At 38.0% G+C, this 16640-nt stretch overlaps 1 protein-coding gene across 11 annotated transcripts in view; it reads left to right on the forward strand.

The window, feature by feature from the left end:
* Window positions 1-16640, forward strand: part of EYA4 (EYA transcriptional coactivator and phosphatase 4) — a 140773-nt gene that overhangs the window by 105299 nt on the left and 18834 nt on the right. For 5 of the 11 annotated variants that reach the window (XM_042017010.1, XM_042017008.1, XM_042017014.1 and 2 more), the window contains 7 exons: window positions 1718-1784; window positions 3712-3854; window positions 4001-4144; window positions 5008-5087; window positions 5471-5633; window positions 11366-11502; window positions 12800-12883. In XM_042017010.1, the coding sequence (XP_041872944.1) occupies window positions 1718-1784; window positions 3712-3854; window positions 4001-4144; window positions 5008-5087; window positions 5471-5633; window positions 11366-11502; window positions 12800-12883 (818 nt within the window). Of the gene's footprint in view, window positions 1-1717; window positions 1785-3711; window positions 3855-4000; window positions 4145-5007; window positions 5088-5470; window positions 5652-11365; window positions 11503-12799; window positions 12884-16640 lie in introns of all 11 variants that reach the window. The other 6 variants (XM_042017006.1, XM_042017013.1, XM_042017012.1 and 3 more) reach the window with 2 other exon arrangements.

The following is a 16640-nucleotide window of genomic DNA, read 5'->3' on the forward strand; positions in this document are numbered from 1 at the left end:
TGAAGCAGTATGGCAAAAATGATCCAATAAGCCGATAATGGATGACAAAAGTTCCTTTCCCTGAGAACCACCAAGGTCACTCTGCTGCTATTGCTTGTCTTTAGAAAGGTCACAGAGCTACAACAGGGAAGACTAATTACTCACCGAGCCTTAAATAACCAAGAGCATTCTTTAGAGTTCTATGGACCAGTTATGCTGATAGAAACAGCTATAGGTTTGTCTGACTCTGGGAATAGCTGCCTGCACACATACCAGATTGCTCTGTGGGTTGAGCTCAAACCACAGAAAGGCATTCTCAAAAAAACCCTCAAAAACAATATCCACACAAAATGAAATTTAGCAGATTTCCATCATAGGCAAACCCTCAATATCTTTTCAAACAGCAACTCTTTTATTAAATCTAATGGCACATGTTTTAAAAGTTGTTATCCAATTCTTCTTTACTTTCAAGCCATACTTAACTGCACATTTTAAAAAGAAGTTAATTGTTTTTCCTCTACTGTATTTTCCTTTTAAGTCCTACACATTCTAAATGCATTTAAACTAGCTTTAAAAATATGAAGTTCTGCATATGTTCAAAGCAATAGATCTGAGAGACGTTAATTAGGGCTGGATGTAGAAATATATCATGTTTCATAAAATAGTTAGGAACCTAAACCTATTTGTCACTTATAAAATCCTGAATGTTCATTTCTACTACCATTACGAATAACTCAGGAAGAGGGTACACTTTGAAGTACAACTATGATTGATTAGACTAAAGAAATTCCAGTGCTTCATTGTGTACTACTTTAATCTTTTGAAAAGTGAATGAACAGCAGATGGCCTAATAAAGACACTCTGTATGTTTGCCCAGTATGGATTTGCTCTGAAGGGATTGGTTCAACACTTTAGAGTACATATATTTGGAATACATCTGTCTTAGTCAAGACAGATGGCTAAAGGAAAGGGAAACTTCCAAACACTTGGAATTAATCCAGTGTGAGCACTGCTTCTGGATGAAATTTTAATGGGTTATGACTATTGTTCTGTTAGCTTTCTTGGAAGAATGCAGCTGTGAATAGTATAGATATACACAATTTGGATGGCTACTGAACAGGACTGTTTATGCATCCTATAAAATAAAAATGCTGTTGTTAGGGGATATGTGCTAATTGGCCTGTTTATAAAGAATGGTAGTTGCTTTCTAGTGCTCAATCCAGTATCTTCCATCACCTAAGCTAACTAAATTTAGTCACAACCATATAAAACATGTTTTTGCAATCCAGTATTAAAATTGAACTTGTTAATGTGAGACTATAAAGGTATGTGTATGTTATTTCAATTCCATGAAATACCGTATGTTAAATCACAAGATTCTTTTTAACTACCCCTTTTAAAACAACTTGCAAATTTGAAAGATCGACAGTGTGTGGATCACAGCTGATGCATGAAACACATGCCTCTACAGTATACTCAAAAATGTGTTAGTCATGTTGAGAAAGCATGACACACCCATGCTAACTAAAGAGTTCTGCACAACCATGAATGATTTGGGAGTTTTTAAAATTTTAAATTTTTGTATTAAGATGTTGCAGTTCAGGTGACATCTGCTTCCTTGAAAAGTTGTCCATTTCAGTAGGCTTCTCTGTTAGTGTTGCTGCAGTAGTTCACACTGTTTGGCTGTGTAGGTCTCATGGTGTTTCTAACTGCTGTACTCTTGTTTTCTGTTTTGCAGTAATAACAAGTAGTGGCTACAGTCCCAGATCAGCGCACCAGTACTCTCCACAGATATATCCCTCCAAGTTAGTGTCTGCACCTCTTCTAGTCTTTTATAGACCTTGGCTGTGGGCAGTTTTGTGGTATGTTGCAAACAAGTGTTCAGCAGGAGAAACAGAGAAAAAGGAAAATTCTTAAGCCGCAGTACTGACTCTGGTACTGACTCTCTCTCCAACTTTTTTTCATCATGTGTCTGCAGAGTAAGATCCTGCTTTGTGCAATATTGCTGCACAAGAAATACCCTTGAATATCAGCACACAACAGAAGTAAAATAATCAGACTATTGTGTTCTCAGACATCAGAATGTTAACAGCATACGCAGGGAATACATACAGATATATTTCGAAGAAGTCAGTTTATATATAGAAATCACAATTGCATGCACAAGTTGCATACTGGGGGGTAACCCTGCCCCTGACCCTTCCACAGCCAGCATTGCCAAATGCTTCCAAACATTCCACAATCGTGAACCACCCTTTCCTTGTCCCTCTCCAATATCATAAGGTTTAAAAATCAAATAAATTGGATTAGCTTTTAATCTTATTATTTTTAAGCCAACGGTTTTTGTTAGGAATAGAAAACTTCTTCACATTTCTTTTTTTTTTTTGGGGGGGGGGAGGCAGGGGGGGGGACTGACTCTTGGGCAATCACATGAATCCAGGAGTGGGAACTTTAGGAAGGAACACCAAAGGTGTTGTATGAAACTGCTGCAGTTGGCAGCCTATCAATTTGTTTGTCCTATGATCAGTGTTGTGCACAAGAGTTCTTGATTCCAGTATGCCACCTGCTTGTTTCTGTGTATTTGATACAGCTATTGGTGTGACTTTGATACAGAGAAAATATTAAATCTAAAGATTCAAGAGCCAATTACGCTCTTTCAAGTTTTTTTAGCAAATTTGCATTCATATAATGGTAGCCAAAATTTATTAATACAGAAAGTAGGCGCTTGAAGTAAGAGCTCTCTTTCCACTTAAACCAGGTTTTGGCAAACTAAATTAGATACTTTTGGCCAAATACATTACAAGGTTTAATAGAATTTTTAATCTACTCTTACAATTTTTTGGCATCTAAATTAATGAGTAATCCTTTTCTGATAGTAAATGCTGCCAACTGTACTGAATTAATTAGAAAGAAAAAAAATTTAAAAAAAATTAGAACCTGAAATTTTGTCATGGCTTTTAATGGCCAGGTTTCATTTAGCGTAATTCTGCAGAATGTGTTTATTCAACTCTTGGTCCATAAAGTCTTATTTGACTTACAAAACAATCCAAGAAAAATGTTTCTTTGTATATTTTTGCAACTCTGGAGGGCAAAAATTTTAAATTTGATTTTATTCAATCTCTCTATAAAACCTCAGTATTCATAAATAAAAGACCATTTTTATTTCCATTCTATTTCCCTAGCCCATATTTTCCGAACATTTAAAGCCCATCTGGTTACCAAAGTACTGTTGTATTTTTTTGTGCTGCTCTCAATGGGTAGGATCCATCTCCCATTGAAGCTAGAGGCTGCATGTCTGTTGAAGCAGAACCTATACAGATGACATAATGTACTAGCTTCAACATTCACCTCTGTGTTTCCTTTATCCTTGTAATCCAAGTTTCCCTCCACTGGATTAAAAAAGCATGGAGGCTTTTCTAATGGCTGATCTCGGCTGAAAGAGATCGTATAGAGACACGCAGCAGTGGCACAGCCCACCTAAAAGTGGACACAGTAGATTAAGAATTAAATAATGGTGGGACAGCATAAGATATTCACTGTGCCTTGGGGAATGTGGGACAGAGTGTTTTTCAGCTTATTTCAGTGGGGGATGGAACAAATCCCAGAAGAGGAGCAGTTGGCAGAATAATGAACTGCCTTTGGACATCTTTAAACCTTTTTCTTTACTTTATTGCTTGAATCAACATACAAAGTATTTGTTGCCACAGTAATGCTATTTTTCCTGATATTTAGGCCCTATCCACACATTCTTTCTACACCAGCAGCTCAAACAATGTCTGCCTATGCCGGACAAACCCAGTATTCAGGAATGCAACAACCAGCGGTCTATACAGCCTACTCACAGACAGGACAGCCCTACAGCTTACCCACTTACGGTATTTGACCACTTATTACTTCACTTTATGTAGAACTAAAAGCAATGCTGACTGGAATGTTTTTTTTTTTTTTTGCTTTCTCTTTTGTTTTCCCAACTGTAACAAAATATTTTAAAGAATCAGTTGAAAATTAATTTCTTATACAGATTTGGGTGTAGTGTTGCCAGGCATCAAGACAGAAAGTGGGCTCTCACAGACCCAATCTCCCCTGCAGAGCGGGTGCCTCAGTTACAGCCCAGGGTTTTCCACCCCACAGCCAGGCCAAACACCCTACTCTTACCAGATGCCAGGTGAGTAGCCACCTCTAAAATTCAAAGCTAAGTATTTCTTTCCAGTACTGATAAGCTTATGTGTATTCATCTTGATCATCTGTTATTTTAGATCTGGTCATGGAATGCAGTCCCTATTTGCACCTTCCTTTGGATTTTGTAGTGGAGTGAAATCACATGGCAGGAGTGGAAGCATTCATTGTCTTTACTAACATATACAAGTCTCTTTTCCTTGTTTTCATGTTTCTGAGTATGACATAATTTGATACTTCTTTCTCTTTGGATCAACATAATTTTTTAGAACTTCTCCTTAATTGATATTTATTCTTTCATTTACCATTTGTTAATAATTCATTTATTACCCTCTGGTCATCCATAACCTGTTGTATTTGGATAATTTTTAGGCTTCTTATACAATGTTTAATCTTCTGCATATTACAAACTGCAATATGAATCATCCGATTTATGTTGCAAACAAGGACATGCCTCATTACAGATTGATTGAAAACACACAGATGCAGTCTTTTGAAAAGGTTTTTGTTTCTCAAATGTAACACTAAAGTGTTAGAAATGAAGGCAAAAGAGAAAAACAGTACTTGAGGAGGGGTGAGACTGCAATAGACTGAAAAATGTTATCTAAATTGGTGAGATGACTTACTGCTGATCTCTTCCTTGCATGGTGTGAAGAGGAATGTATGCCTGTATGCATGGAAGTAGCATTTCATTTCTTTTAAAGTTTCATTACACTATTTCATACTTCTAACAGAAAATAAAAGTTGGGGTTTTTTTCTGATTTGTCTGATCTTAAAATGGAATATTCTAATTAGAATTTTATTTTGATTCACAAACAAGTTCTCACAGTTAATTGTATTTTTTAATTTTAGGTTCTAGTTTTACACCATCATCCACTATTTATTCAAACAATTCTGTTTCAAATTCTACAAGCTTCAGTAGTTCACAACAGGTATGAATATTACCATATCTATTTGCCAGTTACAAAAGGACTTCTATAGCTCCAGTGATAGCATGTTTTTTTAATTTAGATCTGTTATGTTGAATGAGACTCACTGTGGTTCAATGCTATTTTCTGTGGAAAATGATCAAAATCCTACTGGAACCCTAGTTACATATTTTAGCACTTAAATAATTCAGCAGCTTCCCTGTAGTCTTTTAGTAAATATCTTTAAAATAAAAAACACTGAGTATTATTAAAGTAAAAAAAAAGCTAAACCAAGACTTCAAAACACTGGTAAAAATTGTATGATTGTATATGTAGAAATATTTAATGGGAAAAAATTCACTCATTACTGTGTTTAATTGAGTGCTCTGCTGCATCTGCTGTTTCAGGATTATCCATCATACACAGCTTTTGGCCAAAATCAGTATGCACAGTATTACTCAGCATCAACATATGGTGCATATATGACCTCAAACAACACGGCTGATGGCACTTCATCATCATCAACCTACCAGTTACAGGACTCTCTCCCTGGCTTGACTAGTCAACCAGGTACAGATCTACATTCAGGTGAAAACAATTTTTGTACTTTATTCTCTACTTGTATAAAGACAGGATTTCCATATCCAACTTGCATTGATTGAATGGCTTGTTTGAATATTGATATTTTAATCTCGTGCCTTTCAGAAAATTTTATCATGTAAACCACCCAAAATAAGCTTTTTTACTGTTTAGTTAGGAAACCTGTCCAGTTTATTTGCTAATTAAATAAAGCTTTTTGCAGACTGAGATGGTTGTCAGTATCACTGGCAGTGGAGCATTCCTGTTTCCACCTACGAATTCTGAAGTATTGCTGTAAAGAATTTAAAACAAAATAGCATTTTTAATTTCATTATACCCCAGCCATGCTAGCAAGAGCACATGGGCTTTATTCCAATATGTACAAGCCATGCTTGCTAATTCACTAATTTAAGTAACCAAGAATAGACAAATTGGTTATTAGCACCAAAAAAAAAAATTGTGTTGAAGTAGTCGAATTTGCAAGAGCATTATTAAGACACATGAGGAGGCTCCCTTTGCCTGCCCAGCCCTGCCCTCTTGTGCACAGCCACCACAGCACAGCAGCCTGTTACTTGTATTCCTAGGACCCCTCTGGAGGGTAGTGGCAGTTCTTCACTTTTCTTTAGCACCCTTAGAGCAGTCTCTTTCAGGGGCACTGGCTTCACTCAGCCAGCATGGGCAGTGTCTGCCTTGCCCGCAGACCGTGAGCATTTCTTAAAAGACTAACAAACTGGCTTTTGGATTAGGCTCTGAATAGGGGAGGAATTTATGCTTTAGTCACAAAATTAGCTTATTGCATAAATCTTCCTAACAACTGCACCATCTTACTGAAAAATACAGTAGAAAGACTAAGGTATTATTGTAATGAATTTGTACAAAGGAAAAGTAACTGTGTAGAAAAGTATAAGCAAGGACTCATACATAATATAAACTGCTTAAATTTGCTAAAAAACACTGGAATTTTAATTAAATTGGTTGAAATTTTTCCTACATAAATGTTTTCCTCAGGCTGATTTTTAAAGTGTAACAGTGTGCTGTGTTGTGTGTGTTTGGGGTGGGGTATGATGTGGTATGGATATGGATATGGATATGATATGGAATGGCGATGGGGAGATACATATTGCTTTGATTTTTGATGAAAAGTGTAACATTATTCAGTAGTCTCAGAATGTAAATTTAGGAAGAAGAACCTACAGGTAATGTGAAATCAGGTGAAATTTCATCAGGTGGAGGATATCTATAACAGACACGAATCATACATAAAGAATTTTTAGAAGAGTATGGAGTGTACTCAAGTTACAAGTTATGTTTTGATAACTGTGTATGTCCTGTGTACTTTTCCTTGCTGCTTTGTTATTCCTTCATATTCTTATTTGAGAAAATCAGACAGTTTCCATGTTGTCTCTCCCCTAGGTATCTGTGTTTCCTAGAAATGCTGTGTAAATGTATCATGTATTACAAGTACCATTAGTATTGAATAGAACTGGCAAAAGAAAAGGAATCTTAAGTAGTTTGAACAGGTAGAGAAAGTATTGAAGGCTTCACATCTGTGGAACGGTAAAGATTTTTCTTGGTTGTGGATTGTTTAAGCATATGAACTTGTTCTCTTGTTAAGTAGGTTGTGCATCTGAACTTAACAAATCCGCCCTCATCTGCTCCTTATTTCTGTGAAGTGTTGCAGTGATCATGCGACCCTCTGCTGAGAGTGAAACACCCACTTTGTGAATACGTGACATGCCTGTGCCCTTCTGTGTCACTGTAAAAATAAATTTCCACTGGTGAGGGGCAGTGTCTTGGAGATCATTTCAGATATCATAGATCATACTGCAGATCTTTAGCACTCACTGTGTTCACTTGCTGTCAAACAAGTTCTTACAAGACTTACTCCAACAAAACCTTAAGACTAAGCACAACAAGGCACTTCATTCTTCTACCATCTCCACTAGCTCTTAATTCAAATATGTAATCAAAGCCTCTAGTACTCCTCATATATATAGGATTTCTCATTTTCATAATAAAGCCCCATCACATCAAGAGCTAATACCAGCTACAGTTTTATTTATTGACTGTATGAAAAAAATGAGATGAAAACTGAAATAGACTTTACTCTTTCTGCTAGTCACGGCAAACAATAACACACTAGAAGTCAGGAAAAAAAGCAGGTTTGTAATGTTGAAGATGTCTTCTGGCTTCTCTGGTAAGAATGTGTAACAAAAGTCAATCCATAAGGAAATTATGAAGGGGCTCAAAAATTCGTCCATTCCACATCTGTGTAATGCTCAGTTCCTTAAACCAGGGACTTCTCTTCTGAGCTTGCATTGTGCCTGCCTTATATTAAGATTTTTCAAAATGCACTTGTTACCACAGAGTATTTCTGAGACAAAAAGGTATCTCCTAGAGCACTTCATCTCAAATAGGGATAACTCAGATGGACTGGGAGATGAGGTCTCAGGAGAAAAGTACACTTGAGTGTATTTGTTGAATACATGAGTACATTTAATTTAGGGCAAATAAAACTCTAGCAGAGGATATGGGCCTGGATAAAACTTCATGTGAAGGCACCTTGCTATCATATATCCAGGGTTAGGGGAGGTGAATTGCCATAGGATATTAGCTCCCATTCCGTTACTGGGATGCAGCAAAGTTTAATTTGGTACCCACAAAGAGGTCACCCTTTGTAGCTTCTCTGGGAGATGGCATTAGGTTTATATTCAGACTGCATAAACTCTTTTCTCCTGCTTAAGTCGTAGAACTGTGTTTTAACAAGGAGGAGAGGATGTTCACATCATCGAACTAGAGGTGGGAAACAATGTCCTGGATATGAAAGACCACCTCCATTTGTAACAGAGTGCTGTAATTCCCTTTGTAACATGGTGCTGTAATTCCCTGTCCTCTAACTGGAGCTGCAGCAAGGTCTCCACAGCGTGAAAGTTTTCATATTGGACAAATGTATGAGTATGTGTAAGAACATCTGTGATAAAGCTGTCATTCCATATTCTGGTTTTAACATTTTCTTACTGTTTTCTTGGATCACTGGTGCTGCTCATGGTCCCGGTGGGATAAGGCTATGAGGTATATTTATTAGGCATGTGTTGAATATTGAACAAGCTAAAAAAATTCAAACATTGTAATAAAAATTTCTGTCTAATATGGGCTGCAGTAGGAGTTCTTCATGATGTTAATGTTTTCAATACTCTTTGGTACTAGAATTTCTCACATCCTTTTATGTTACAGGGCTGAATTTTTAATCAATTTTCATTTAATCAGCATTCACCTCATTTCTAAAGCAAACAGAGGATAAGAAAAGTGTAGTTTCTCCTTTAGACTGTTGTTAGTAAAAAGCAAATCAAGCAATTAGGCCTACAGTTGTTTAAAAAAACAAGCACTACGGACTTCTGCAGTTCTAAAATAGATGCATACCTTGCTTTCAAGCAAGAGACAGCTGCTCATTCGGATTTAGAGATTAACGTAATGAAATAAAGTTGGCTTTAAATATCTAGATTTTACAAGGAACAGTGATTAGTTACAGTACTGATTAATAGATAATTATGCAATTGTGAACAGCATTGACCCAAGCAGAAGACTGGAGCACCAGGTCATGGCTAATGCTAAATGAAAATCTGAGTTATTTACTTCAAGTTGTTGGGTACTTTCAGAGCAGATTTAGACCAGGTTTTTTTTTTTTTTAATTTTATTTTTGGTAGATTAGAATAAACACAGTCATTGAGAGCAGATGTTTTAGTATATTATTGCAGAAATGAGTTTTGATTTTGTTGTAATGTGTTAAAATGCTATAAATAAGAAGACTTTTATGGTAAGAATGTAAGCATTCATCTTCACTTACTTAGTTTTTGCCTTTTTGTTTCTGGGGGTTTGGTTTGGGACATTTTTTTCCACTCAGTCAGAAAAATCTAGGAGACTGTGTTTTTGTACAGAACTCTTGCCCACTCAGAACTTCTTTGAAAGCCGTTGTATGTTTTTGCTGCACAAGGGTTCTGATTTGGATGCTTCTTGTACAGTTACACATTACCAAAGTACATTTTCCTGTTCTTATGAGGAAGGAGCTAAGATAATGTGATCCTTATTGATTGCTTCACTGCTTGCAGTGACCTTGCTGAGATCAACACCATGCTGGGAATAGAAATGATTAGTCAACAAGAACTCTCTCTCTCTCCATTCTGTAGGGATTTCTGTCTGTGTGGCTTGTCCTTTCTCTGCATACCTCTGTGAAAAGTCACTTAACCTCTTTTACTACATGCTCAGTCCCCTTAACTGTCATGGTGACCCTCACCTGGACTGACTCCAGTTTGACAATATCTCCCTTCTACTTGGGGACCCAAAACTACGCATTTTTCCAGATGTGGTCTTGCAAATTCAGAACAGAGCAGAAAAATTGAACTCCTTCATCTGCTGGACACTCAGTGATGCTTTTTAATAAAAATGGAAAAAAAAGTCAGATTTCAGCTCAAAATCAGATGCATCACAGATGACTTTTGGGAAACGTTTGTACCAAATGTTAATTTATTCTGTAGATGTGCCATCATAAGCACTTTTAACAAATATTACCAGTGGCCCAGAAATGCTCAATTACAGGCAGCTCAAGGACTCCCTTGAATCAAAATCTGTAGTAGATGTCAGATCAAAGCTGTACCCTTTCCTCCTTTAGTGGAGAAAAATCTAATCATTATTAACAGGATAAATGATGAAGGAGCGTTTTTTGTCATTTAGCACTTGGGAACCTAGCCAAACTGCATTTGCTGCTAGAAGTTTTGAAAGGGCACTGTGTTGTGAAGAAAGTTATATTTTCCATATATTGAGCTGTTGCATTAAAGTAATTTGTAAAGAGAAGTTCCACACCATCCCCCCAGGAGATACTTACTTCTCTCAGTCACGGAAGTACACAGCTACTGGTTTATGGTCACCTCTAAAGCCCTTTGATATGACCAGAGGGAAAACAAGTTAAATGGCTAAGTCAGGGATAGGCTGGAGTGTGGCTAAGACCAGCTATGCCATACCAGATCAAAGACCCTTCCGGCACATCTCTGTGACAGCCCACAATCTTCACACTTGGAGAAAGATGATCAGAACACAGTAAATACAACTTCATCCTCTTTTAGGTACTAACTGGAATATTGCGTTTAATATTAAGGCTTTCCTCTGGCAATTTATGGGCTGAGGTAAGGTGAAGAAAAAAAGTGAACTTTGCTAAAGTGCAGGTGGCATGGGTGGAGGAGATGAAGCTGGGAGCTGCCTAGATGTTCTGGGGCATGGACGAGTGCCAAAGTGTGTTCTGGTAAACGTAAAGCAGGCCTTGGAAATAAGTCTAGCTGAACTGAAAACATGGGAAATTAACTACTTTAATTAAACAGCACTTCGTGTTTTGAGAAACCATTAGCATGACCTCTAAAATATATCTTCCTTGGAGATACGGATATTTTGCCTGGGCTTGTGTGTTTTTGTGTATATGCACATGCATATGTGTCATTTGAATCTTTCACTTACTCTGGTAAGGTTTATAGTGTTTCGTTGGTAAAGTCAAAAGTGCACATGGCATCTGCTGATTCCATCTAGATAAGACAAGCCACATTATCATTCTTTTTATACAAGTTTTGTACATGTCTCTTGCCATCGAGTTTGCATACAGATGTGTTGAACTTTGAGAAAAAAAAGTTAATTATTTAGAAATCCAGCACTAATTTTGACATGAATGATTGACTTTACAGGGGAGTTTGACACAGTGCAGAGCCCCTCCACGCCAATCAAAGATCTTGATGAGAGAACATGTAGGAGTTCTGGGTCAAAGTCTCGGGGTAGAGGGCGGAAGAACAATCCATCACCCCCTCCGGACAGTGACTTGGAGGTATGTCTGCGGTAATTGATGAACATCAACGTGGAGGTTTCTTCTAAGGAAGTGTAAATTCTGAATGCTGCAGCTGTGAAAATAGCTTAAAGCACTTTAGAAGACATCATGGACTCAGTGTCACTAACTGAATGTAACAGAGAGTAGTAGCTGTTTTAATATAGATGTACAATGAGACTTTACTGTTCTGCATGACAAAATTAGGCAGAAAGGTAGAAATTCAGTCTTGTGTTTTTTAGCTCTTAGATTATGTGCCTGACAGTTTCTCATGCAATAGAACCACAAATCTGTATTCAAAATTGTCACATTTTCTTGTAGTTTTTTGAATAGGAAACCTCAAGTAGATCGCTCAGCTTAATTGCATGTATTTATGGATGCAGTGTAAATATGCAGGATCCTCTGGCCATAGCCTTTTGAATATTTAGGCACCTATTTGTGCTTGTGCTTGTATGTTATATCAGTGGATATAAATGAGGCAGCTTACCTCTGTGAAGTTGTGGCTGTGCTTAAGTATGTGCAAGATCAGTCCCTTAGCGAAGAAATACATCTGCCTAACCTATGGGATGACAATTTCAAGCACAGGTGACCTCTTAGCAACACAGTAGTTATAGTGGTGTCGCTCCCATGTCAGCCGTGCAGCGCCTTGCGGCGGCAGGAGCAGGAGGAGGAAGCAGAGTGCCTGTGCGTGTGTGTGACCCTCCAGCTCTGGCACCAGGGACGTGCTGTGCTGCCTGCCAGTGCCGTGTGTCCCCTGCTGCCACCAGAGCAACGCGGCGAGCCAGCAGCCCTGGCGTGCCCCACTGCTCTGCCGTCACTGAACAGTCCAGTTTATTATTTACCAGTGAAAATGAAAATGAGTGAAATCGAATGTATGAAACTGAATTAAAATAATCTGTTTCATCCTACAGTATTATCTGAATTCTAGATTTTAGTTAATCAGTAGAAATAAAGAAGAATCTTGAATCAATAAGACTCACAGAGAAGCATCTGAAAGTAGTTTATCCTTAACAATTATGTCTGACCCCCATCATGTTTCTGAAATCTGCGTTACAGAGCTTTTGTGAAAAGCTTTTTAGAGAACAAGTAAGAAATCATTGAAGAGTTAAAAAGTTACTGCCTTTTGACTTTTAACGGTGCATGATACACTCTTATTGATGATTTCAGAAAAAACCTGCTCAGTTAATAAGTACTTGGCTAACCTTTTAAGACTCAGTTTACTTTTAACCTCCCTGGGTGGTGTGGTGGTGGGACTGTGATGTTATTTGTTCAATAATATTTTCCCCAATTCTGTTTTCAGCGTGTATTTGTTTGGGATTTGGATGAAACAATCATAGTTTTTCATTCGCTGCTTACAGGATCGTATGCACAGAAGTATGGCAAGGTATGTGAGCTGTGAATTTTGTGTCAATTCACCACAGCTATCTGGCCTGACTATGTACAAGTTTTTCACCTCTGTTTTCTTTATGGCTTGGGTGAAGTTAAAGTGTACAGTAAACCCCATTTTCAGAGGGTTAATATGAAGAAGTCAAGGAGAGAAATGAGACACAGACCCTAAGCACAGTAGATGAGGCAGGGCTGAAGCAGATGCTGCAAATGAGAGGAGAATTTATAGAGGAACAAGGATGAGGTTCCTGACGTGAGTTGGAAGAGACATTGCAGGGAGATAATAGATGAAGTGCACAAATGGAAATAACTGACAGTATCTGGAAGAGTAAAGGAAGAAATAAGAAACTGGGCTGGTGGGTGAATTTACCGGGAAATTTATGAATAGGATGAGTAAGAGTCTGACTTATTTCAATGCCAGCTGCAGATGTTGTTCTTTGACTCCCCACCTTTTTCACTGAATTTTTGATTCCCTTGGCTGGCTCTGGGCTGAGTAATGCTGGGGAGTGAAACCCTCTCCCAAGTAGTTTTAAGCATCCTCTCCCCTCCGGTGAGTCCAAAAGGAGTTCAGGTCACAGAGCAATGAGTGGGAGAGCAGGAAGAAGAGTGAGGGAGGCAAAGAGAGGCAGTGGCAGACTGGAGGAGCAGGAGCAGGAACTCTGGGAGCCTGCCAGGCTGGTATTGGGAGTCTGGGGAATGGCTGCTTGGACAAGGTGAGAAGGGTCTGGTGTGTAACAACAGGAGCAGACTGATGGGAGAGGTAGAGTTAAGGCCTGGATAAAACAAAAAATCAAAGCAAATATGTGGAAGGAGGAAAATGGACAAGGGAGATGTTAGTATGTACATATATACTTTTCTCTGTGCTGTTTGTTCTATTCAAGTGAAATTAATGCAAGGGTATTTCTTTTTAAGAACATAGTCATGTCCATACTGTGTCAGATAAGGGGCTTGTTTAGCATGTTTTCAGCATCATTATTCCAGCCAGAATCAGATGCTTGAGAAAAGGATGCGAGAAACAATACATCACAGAAATGCTTTTCACAACCCCCTCCCCTACCAGTGGGTTAGAAATGTCCGAAGCCAGAACCTGTGGATTACAACCAGAAACGGCCAGTCTTCCATGTGATCAACCTTTTGTGGCTACTAATAAAGAAAGTTAATGGGAAAAGTCACAGGCCAAGTGCAAATCTGAATTTCTGGAATGCTAAGATAAGGATAGTTACTCATGTCTTGTAAAGCCTTCTTTGCTTTGCAGCTTCACAGTGCCAGATCTGTGCACATTTCAGTTCTCTGTCAAAAAATCCTCTTCTGCTGTTTTTCAGACATTGCAACAACAGTGACTTTGCCAGAACCCTTTCCAACTAATAGTTATCAAAACAAGGGAGAAACCTAACTGCACACAAACTTTTGCATCACTTTGAGCCCACAGACAACCACAGGACTTGCTGAATTGTCACAGTGATAAAGTCATTCCTTTCATCCTTTTTTGTTTGTGCCCTTAGGATGTTTCCTAAACCAACTGTAACACATAGTTTTAAAAATCAGAGCTCATTTGTAGCTCACAAAACATCTGTGGATAACTTTGAAAAATGTCTTGTAAACAGCAACAGAAATTTAATTCCTCTTGGTATATTAGTAATGGCATATTAACAAACAGTAGTACTGACAGCAGATAAAGTCTTATATAAACCAAAAGTATCTCAAGGTTTAGTGAAATTAATGTAGTTACACTGCTGAGATCAACATCAGCAAACTAATGTCATGGATATCTATGGTGCAAAAGATGCGGAGTTGTGGAATTCTGAAAGTAAAATCCTTTTTTTGTTCTTTTTTTGTTTTGTTTTGTTTTGGGGGGGGTTGGGGTTTTTGGGGGGGGTTTTGTTTGGTTGGTTGGTTAGGTTTTTCTTGGGGTTTTTTTTTGTTTTTATTTTTTTGGTACTGATAGGCGGCATTCACACAAGTAGGGAAAGGTGTTCATTTCCAGACCCTGTAGAATAAAAATAGTAGACTTTTTCCTTGTTGCAGTGGCTGCCATTGCCATATTTACATAGAATTTTATCTTTTGCATGTAATTGCAGTGTTGTCTAAATTTAAGGTGGGATATGTCTGAGCCTAAGTGCCTAAGAGGTTAGAAATGGGAGAAGAGAAATGTCCCACAGATAGACTTCACTCAGTCTCTGATACATGACATGTTCAGTACATATGATCCTTATCTTTTCTGTGTATGATTTCCATCTGTATAGAAGGTCTTAATCCAGACTGAAGATTGGATTTTTACCAGAATTGGGTTGCTATGAGAGTAAATACTCCAAGAATTGTGAGGTTGTCAGCAGAAGTCTTGTTAGCACATAGGTCTTTCAAAATTATTGAGAGAGCTGTTTATCCTGGAAAGGTGATATAAAATTGTTGCCTAACAATGGAAAAGGAAACAGGCTGGTGTAAAAGAGTGGCAATACTAAATTATTTATCTGTGGTGATTGGCTACCTGATTTTGAAAAGTAAAGGCGTCTAATGTCACAAGATGCTCAGCTGTGCACAGCATGTTCTTCCATATATATTTCATGAGCTCATTTTGTATAACATAATCAGGTAACTCACAAAGAAAAGAATTCACACCAAAAAAAACCCTTTCAGGACAAGCAGAATTTTTCCCTTCTCGCGTATTTAAATTTTCTAAGTGAGAATAGTGTGTTTTTAATGCAAACATTGCTTTAAGGGAAGGCAACTTCTTATACCAAGTGTCCTCATTTCATACTTAGAAAGAGTGAGATGCTGAGATCAGAGCTAGTGGGAATATACAGACAGGCAAGGATATTCCCATCTACTCATTGACATGCAAACTTTCATTCCTCATTTTCACCAGCTCTTTTTGCTGTTTATTTCAGTACGAGGTGAAAAAAAAATCATAAATTAGTCTTTTAATCTCTCTATTCTGCTGTAGTTCAGGCTGCACAGGGATGCCGTGAGAGGAGGTGCAGCATATATAGCTCCATATATATAGCATATATAGATCCATAGCCTGGCATAGGGATCCACATGTGACTGCAGGAGCACTTGAGAGCTGCTGTTGTATCCAGAAATAAACACTTGCAAAAGATTTCTACAGTTTAACAAGTGGTTGGAGTAGAAGAGAAAAAGGAAAGTCAAACCAGCATCTCCTTAGGCAATTAGGGCTTTCATTGGCAGAGATTATTTGGCAGGCCGGGATCCAGTAGGCAAGTTTCAGGTTGTGTATTTGTCAAGCGAAGAGCAGATTTCTGAGTTATGCCTGAGGATTTATGAAGTTGAGAATGGACACTCTATTTGGTATATACTTGTTCAGCACTTTTCATGGTATGATAATTATTTGATGTCAAAATTTTATAATAACCATGTTAAAATTAGTGTTTTGCTGAAGGACGCAGCTGTAAGTATCTCATTTAAAAAGGGGGCAAATTGCTGCTGCTTATCTGGGCACCAGTAGAGTATAGCTTTAAGCCCGACTGAACTGGGAGAGATTTGGCCAGAGGTTGGCCAGAGTATCACTTCTACATTTAAAATACAAAGCTTTCACAGAAGAATATTCCATGCCTTGCTGTTTTCTACCTGTGACTGTTTCCCTCTGGCTTTTGGTGTATTGGTTATTTTATTGGGCTAACAATGAAAGAGAATAAAAACTACAGTACAACTGTCTCAGGGAAGCCGTGCTGCCTCCCAGCAGTAAGATCACCTCTCATTTTTCAGCTCATTTACTCATCTGCTTTGTACTTCATAAA

Source organism: Corvus kubaryi, unplaced genomic scaffold (assembly GCF_017639235.1).
Source record: "Corvus kubaryi isolate FWS band 111438036 unplaced genomic scaffold, C.kubaryi_AGA036_p1.0 split3-73, whole genome shotgun sequence".
Taxonomy (NCBI): Eukaryota; Metazoa; Chordata; class Aves; order Passeriformes; family Corvidae; genus Corvus; species Corvus kubaryi.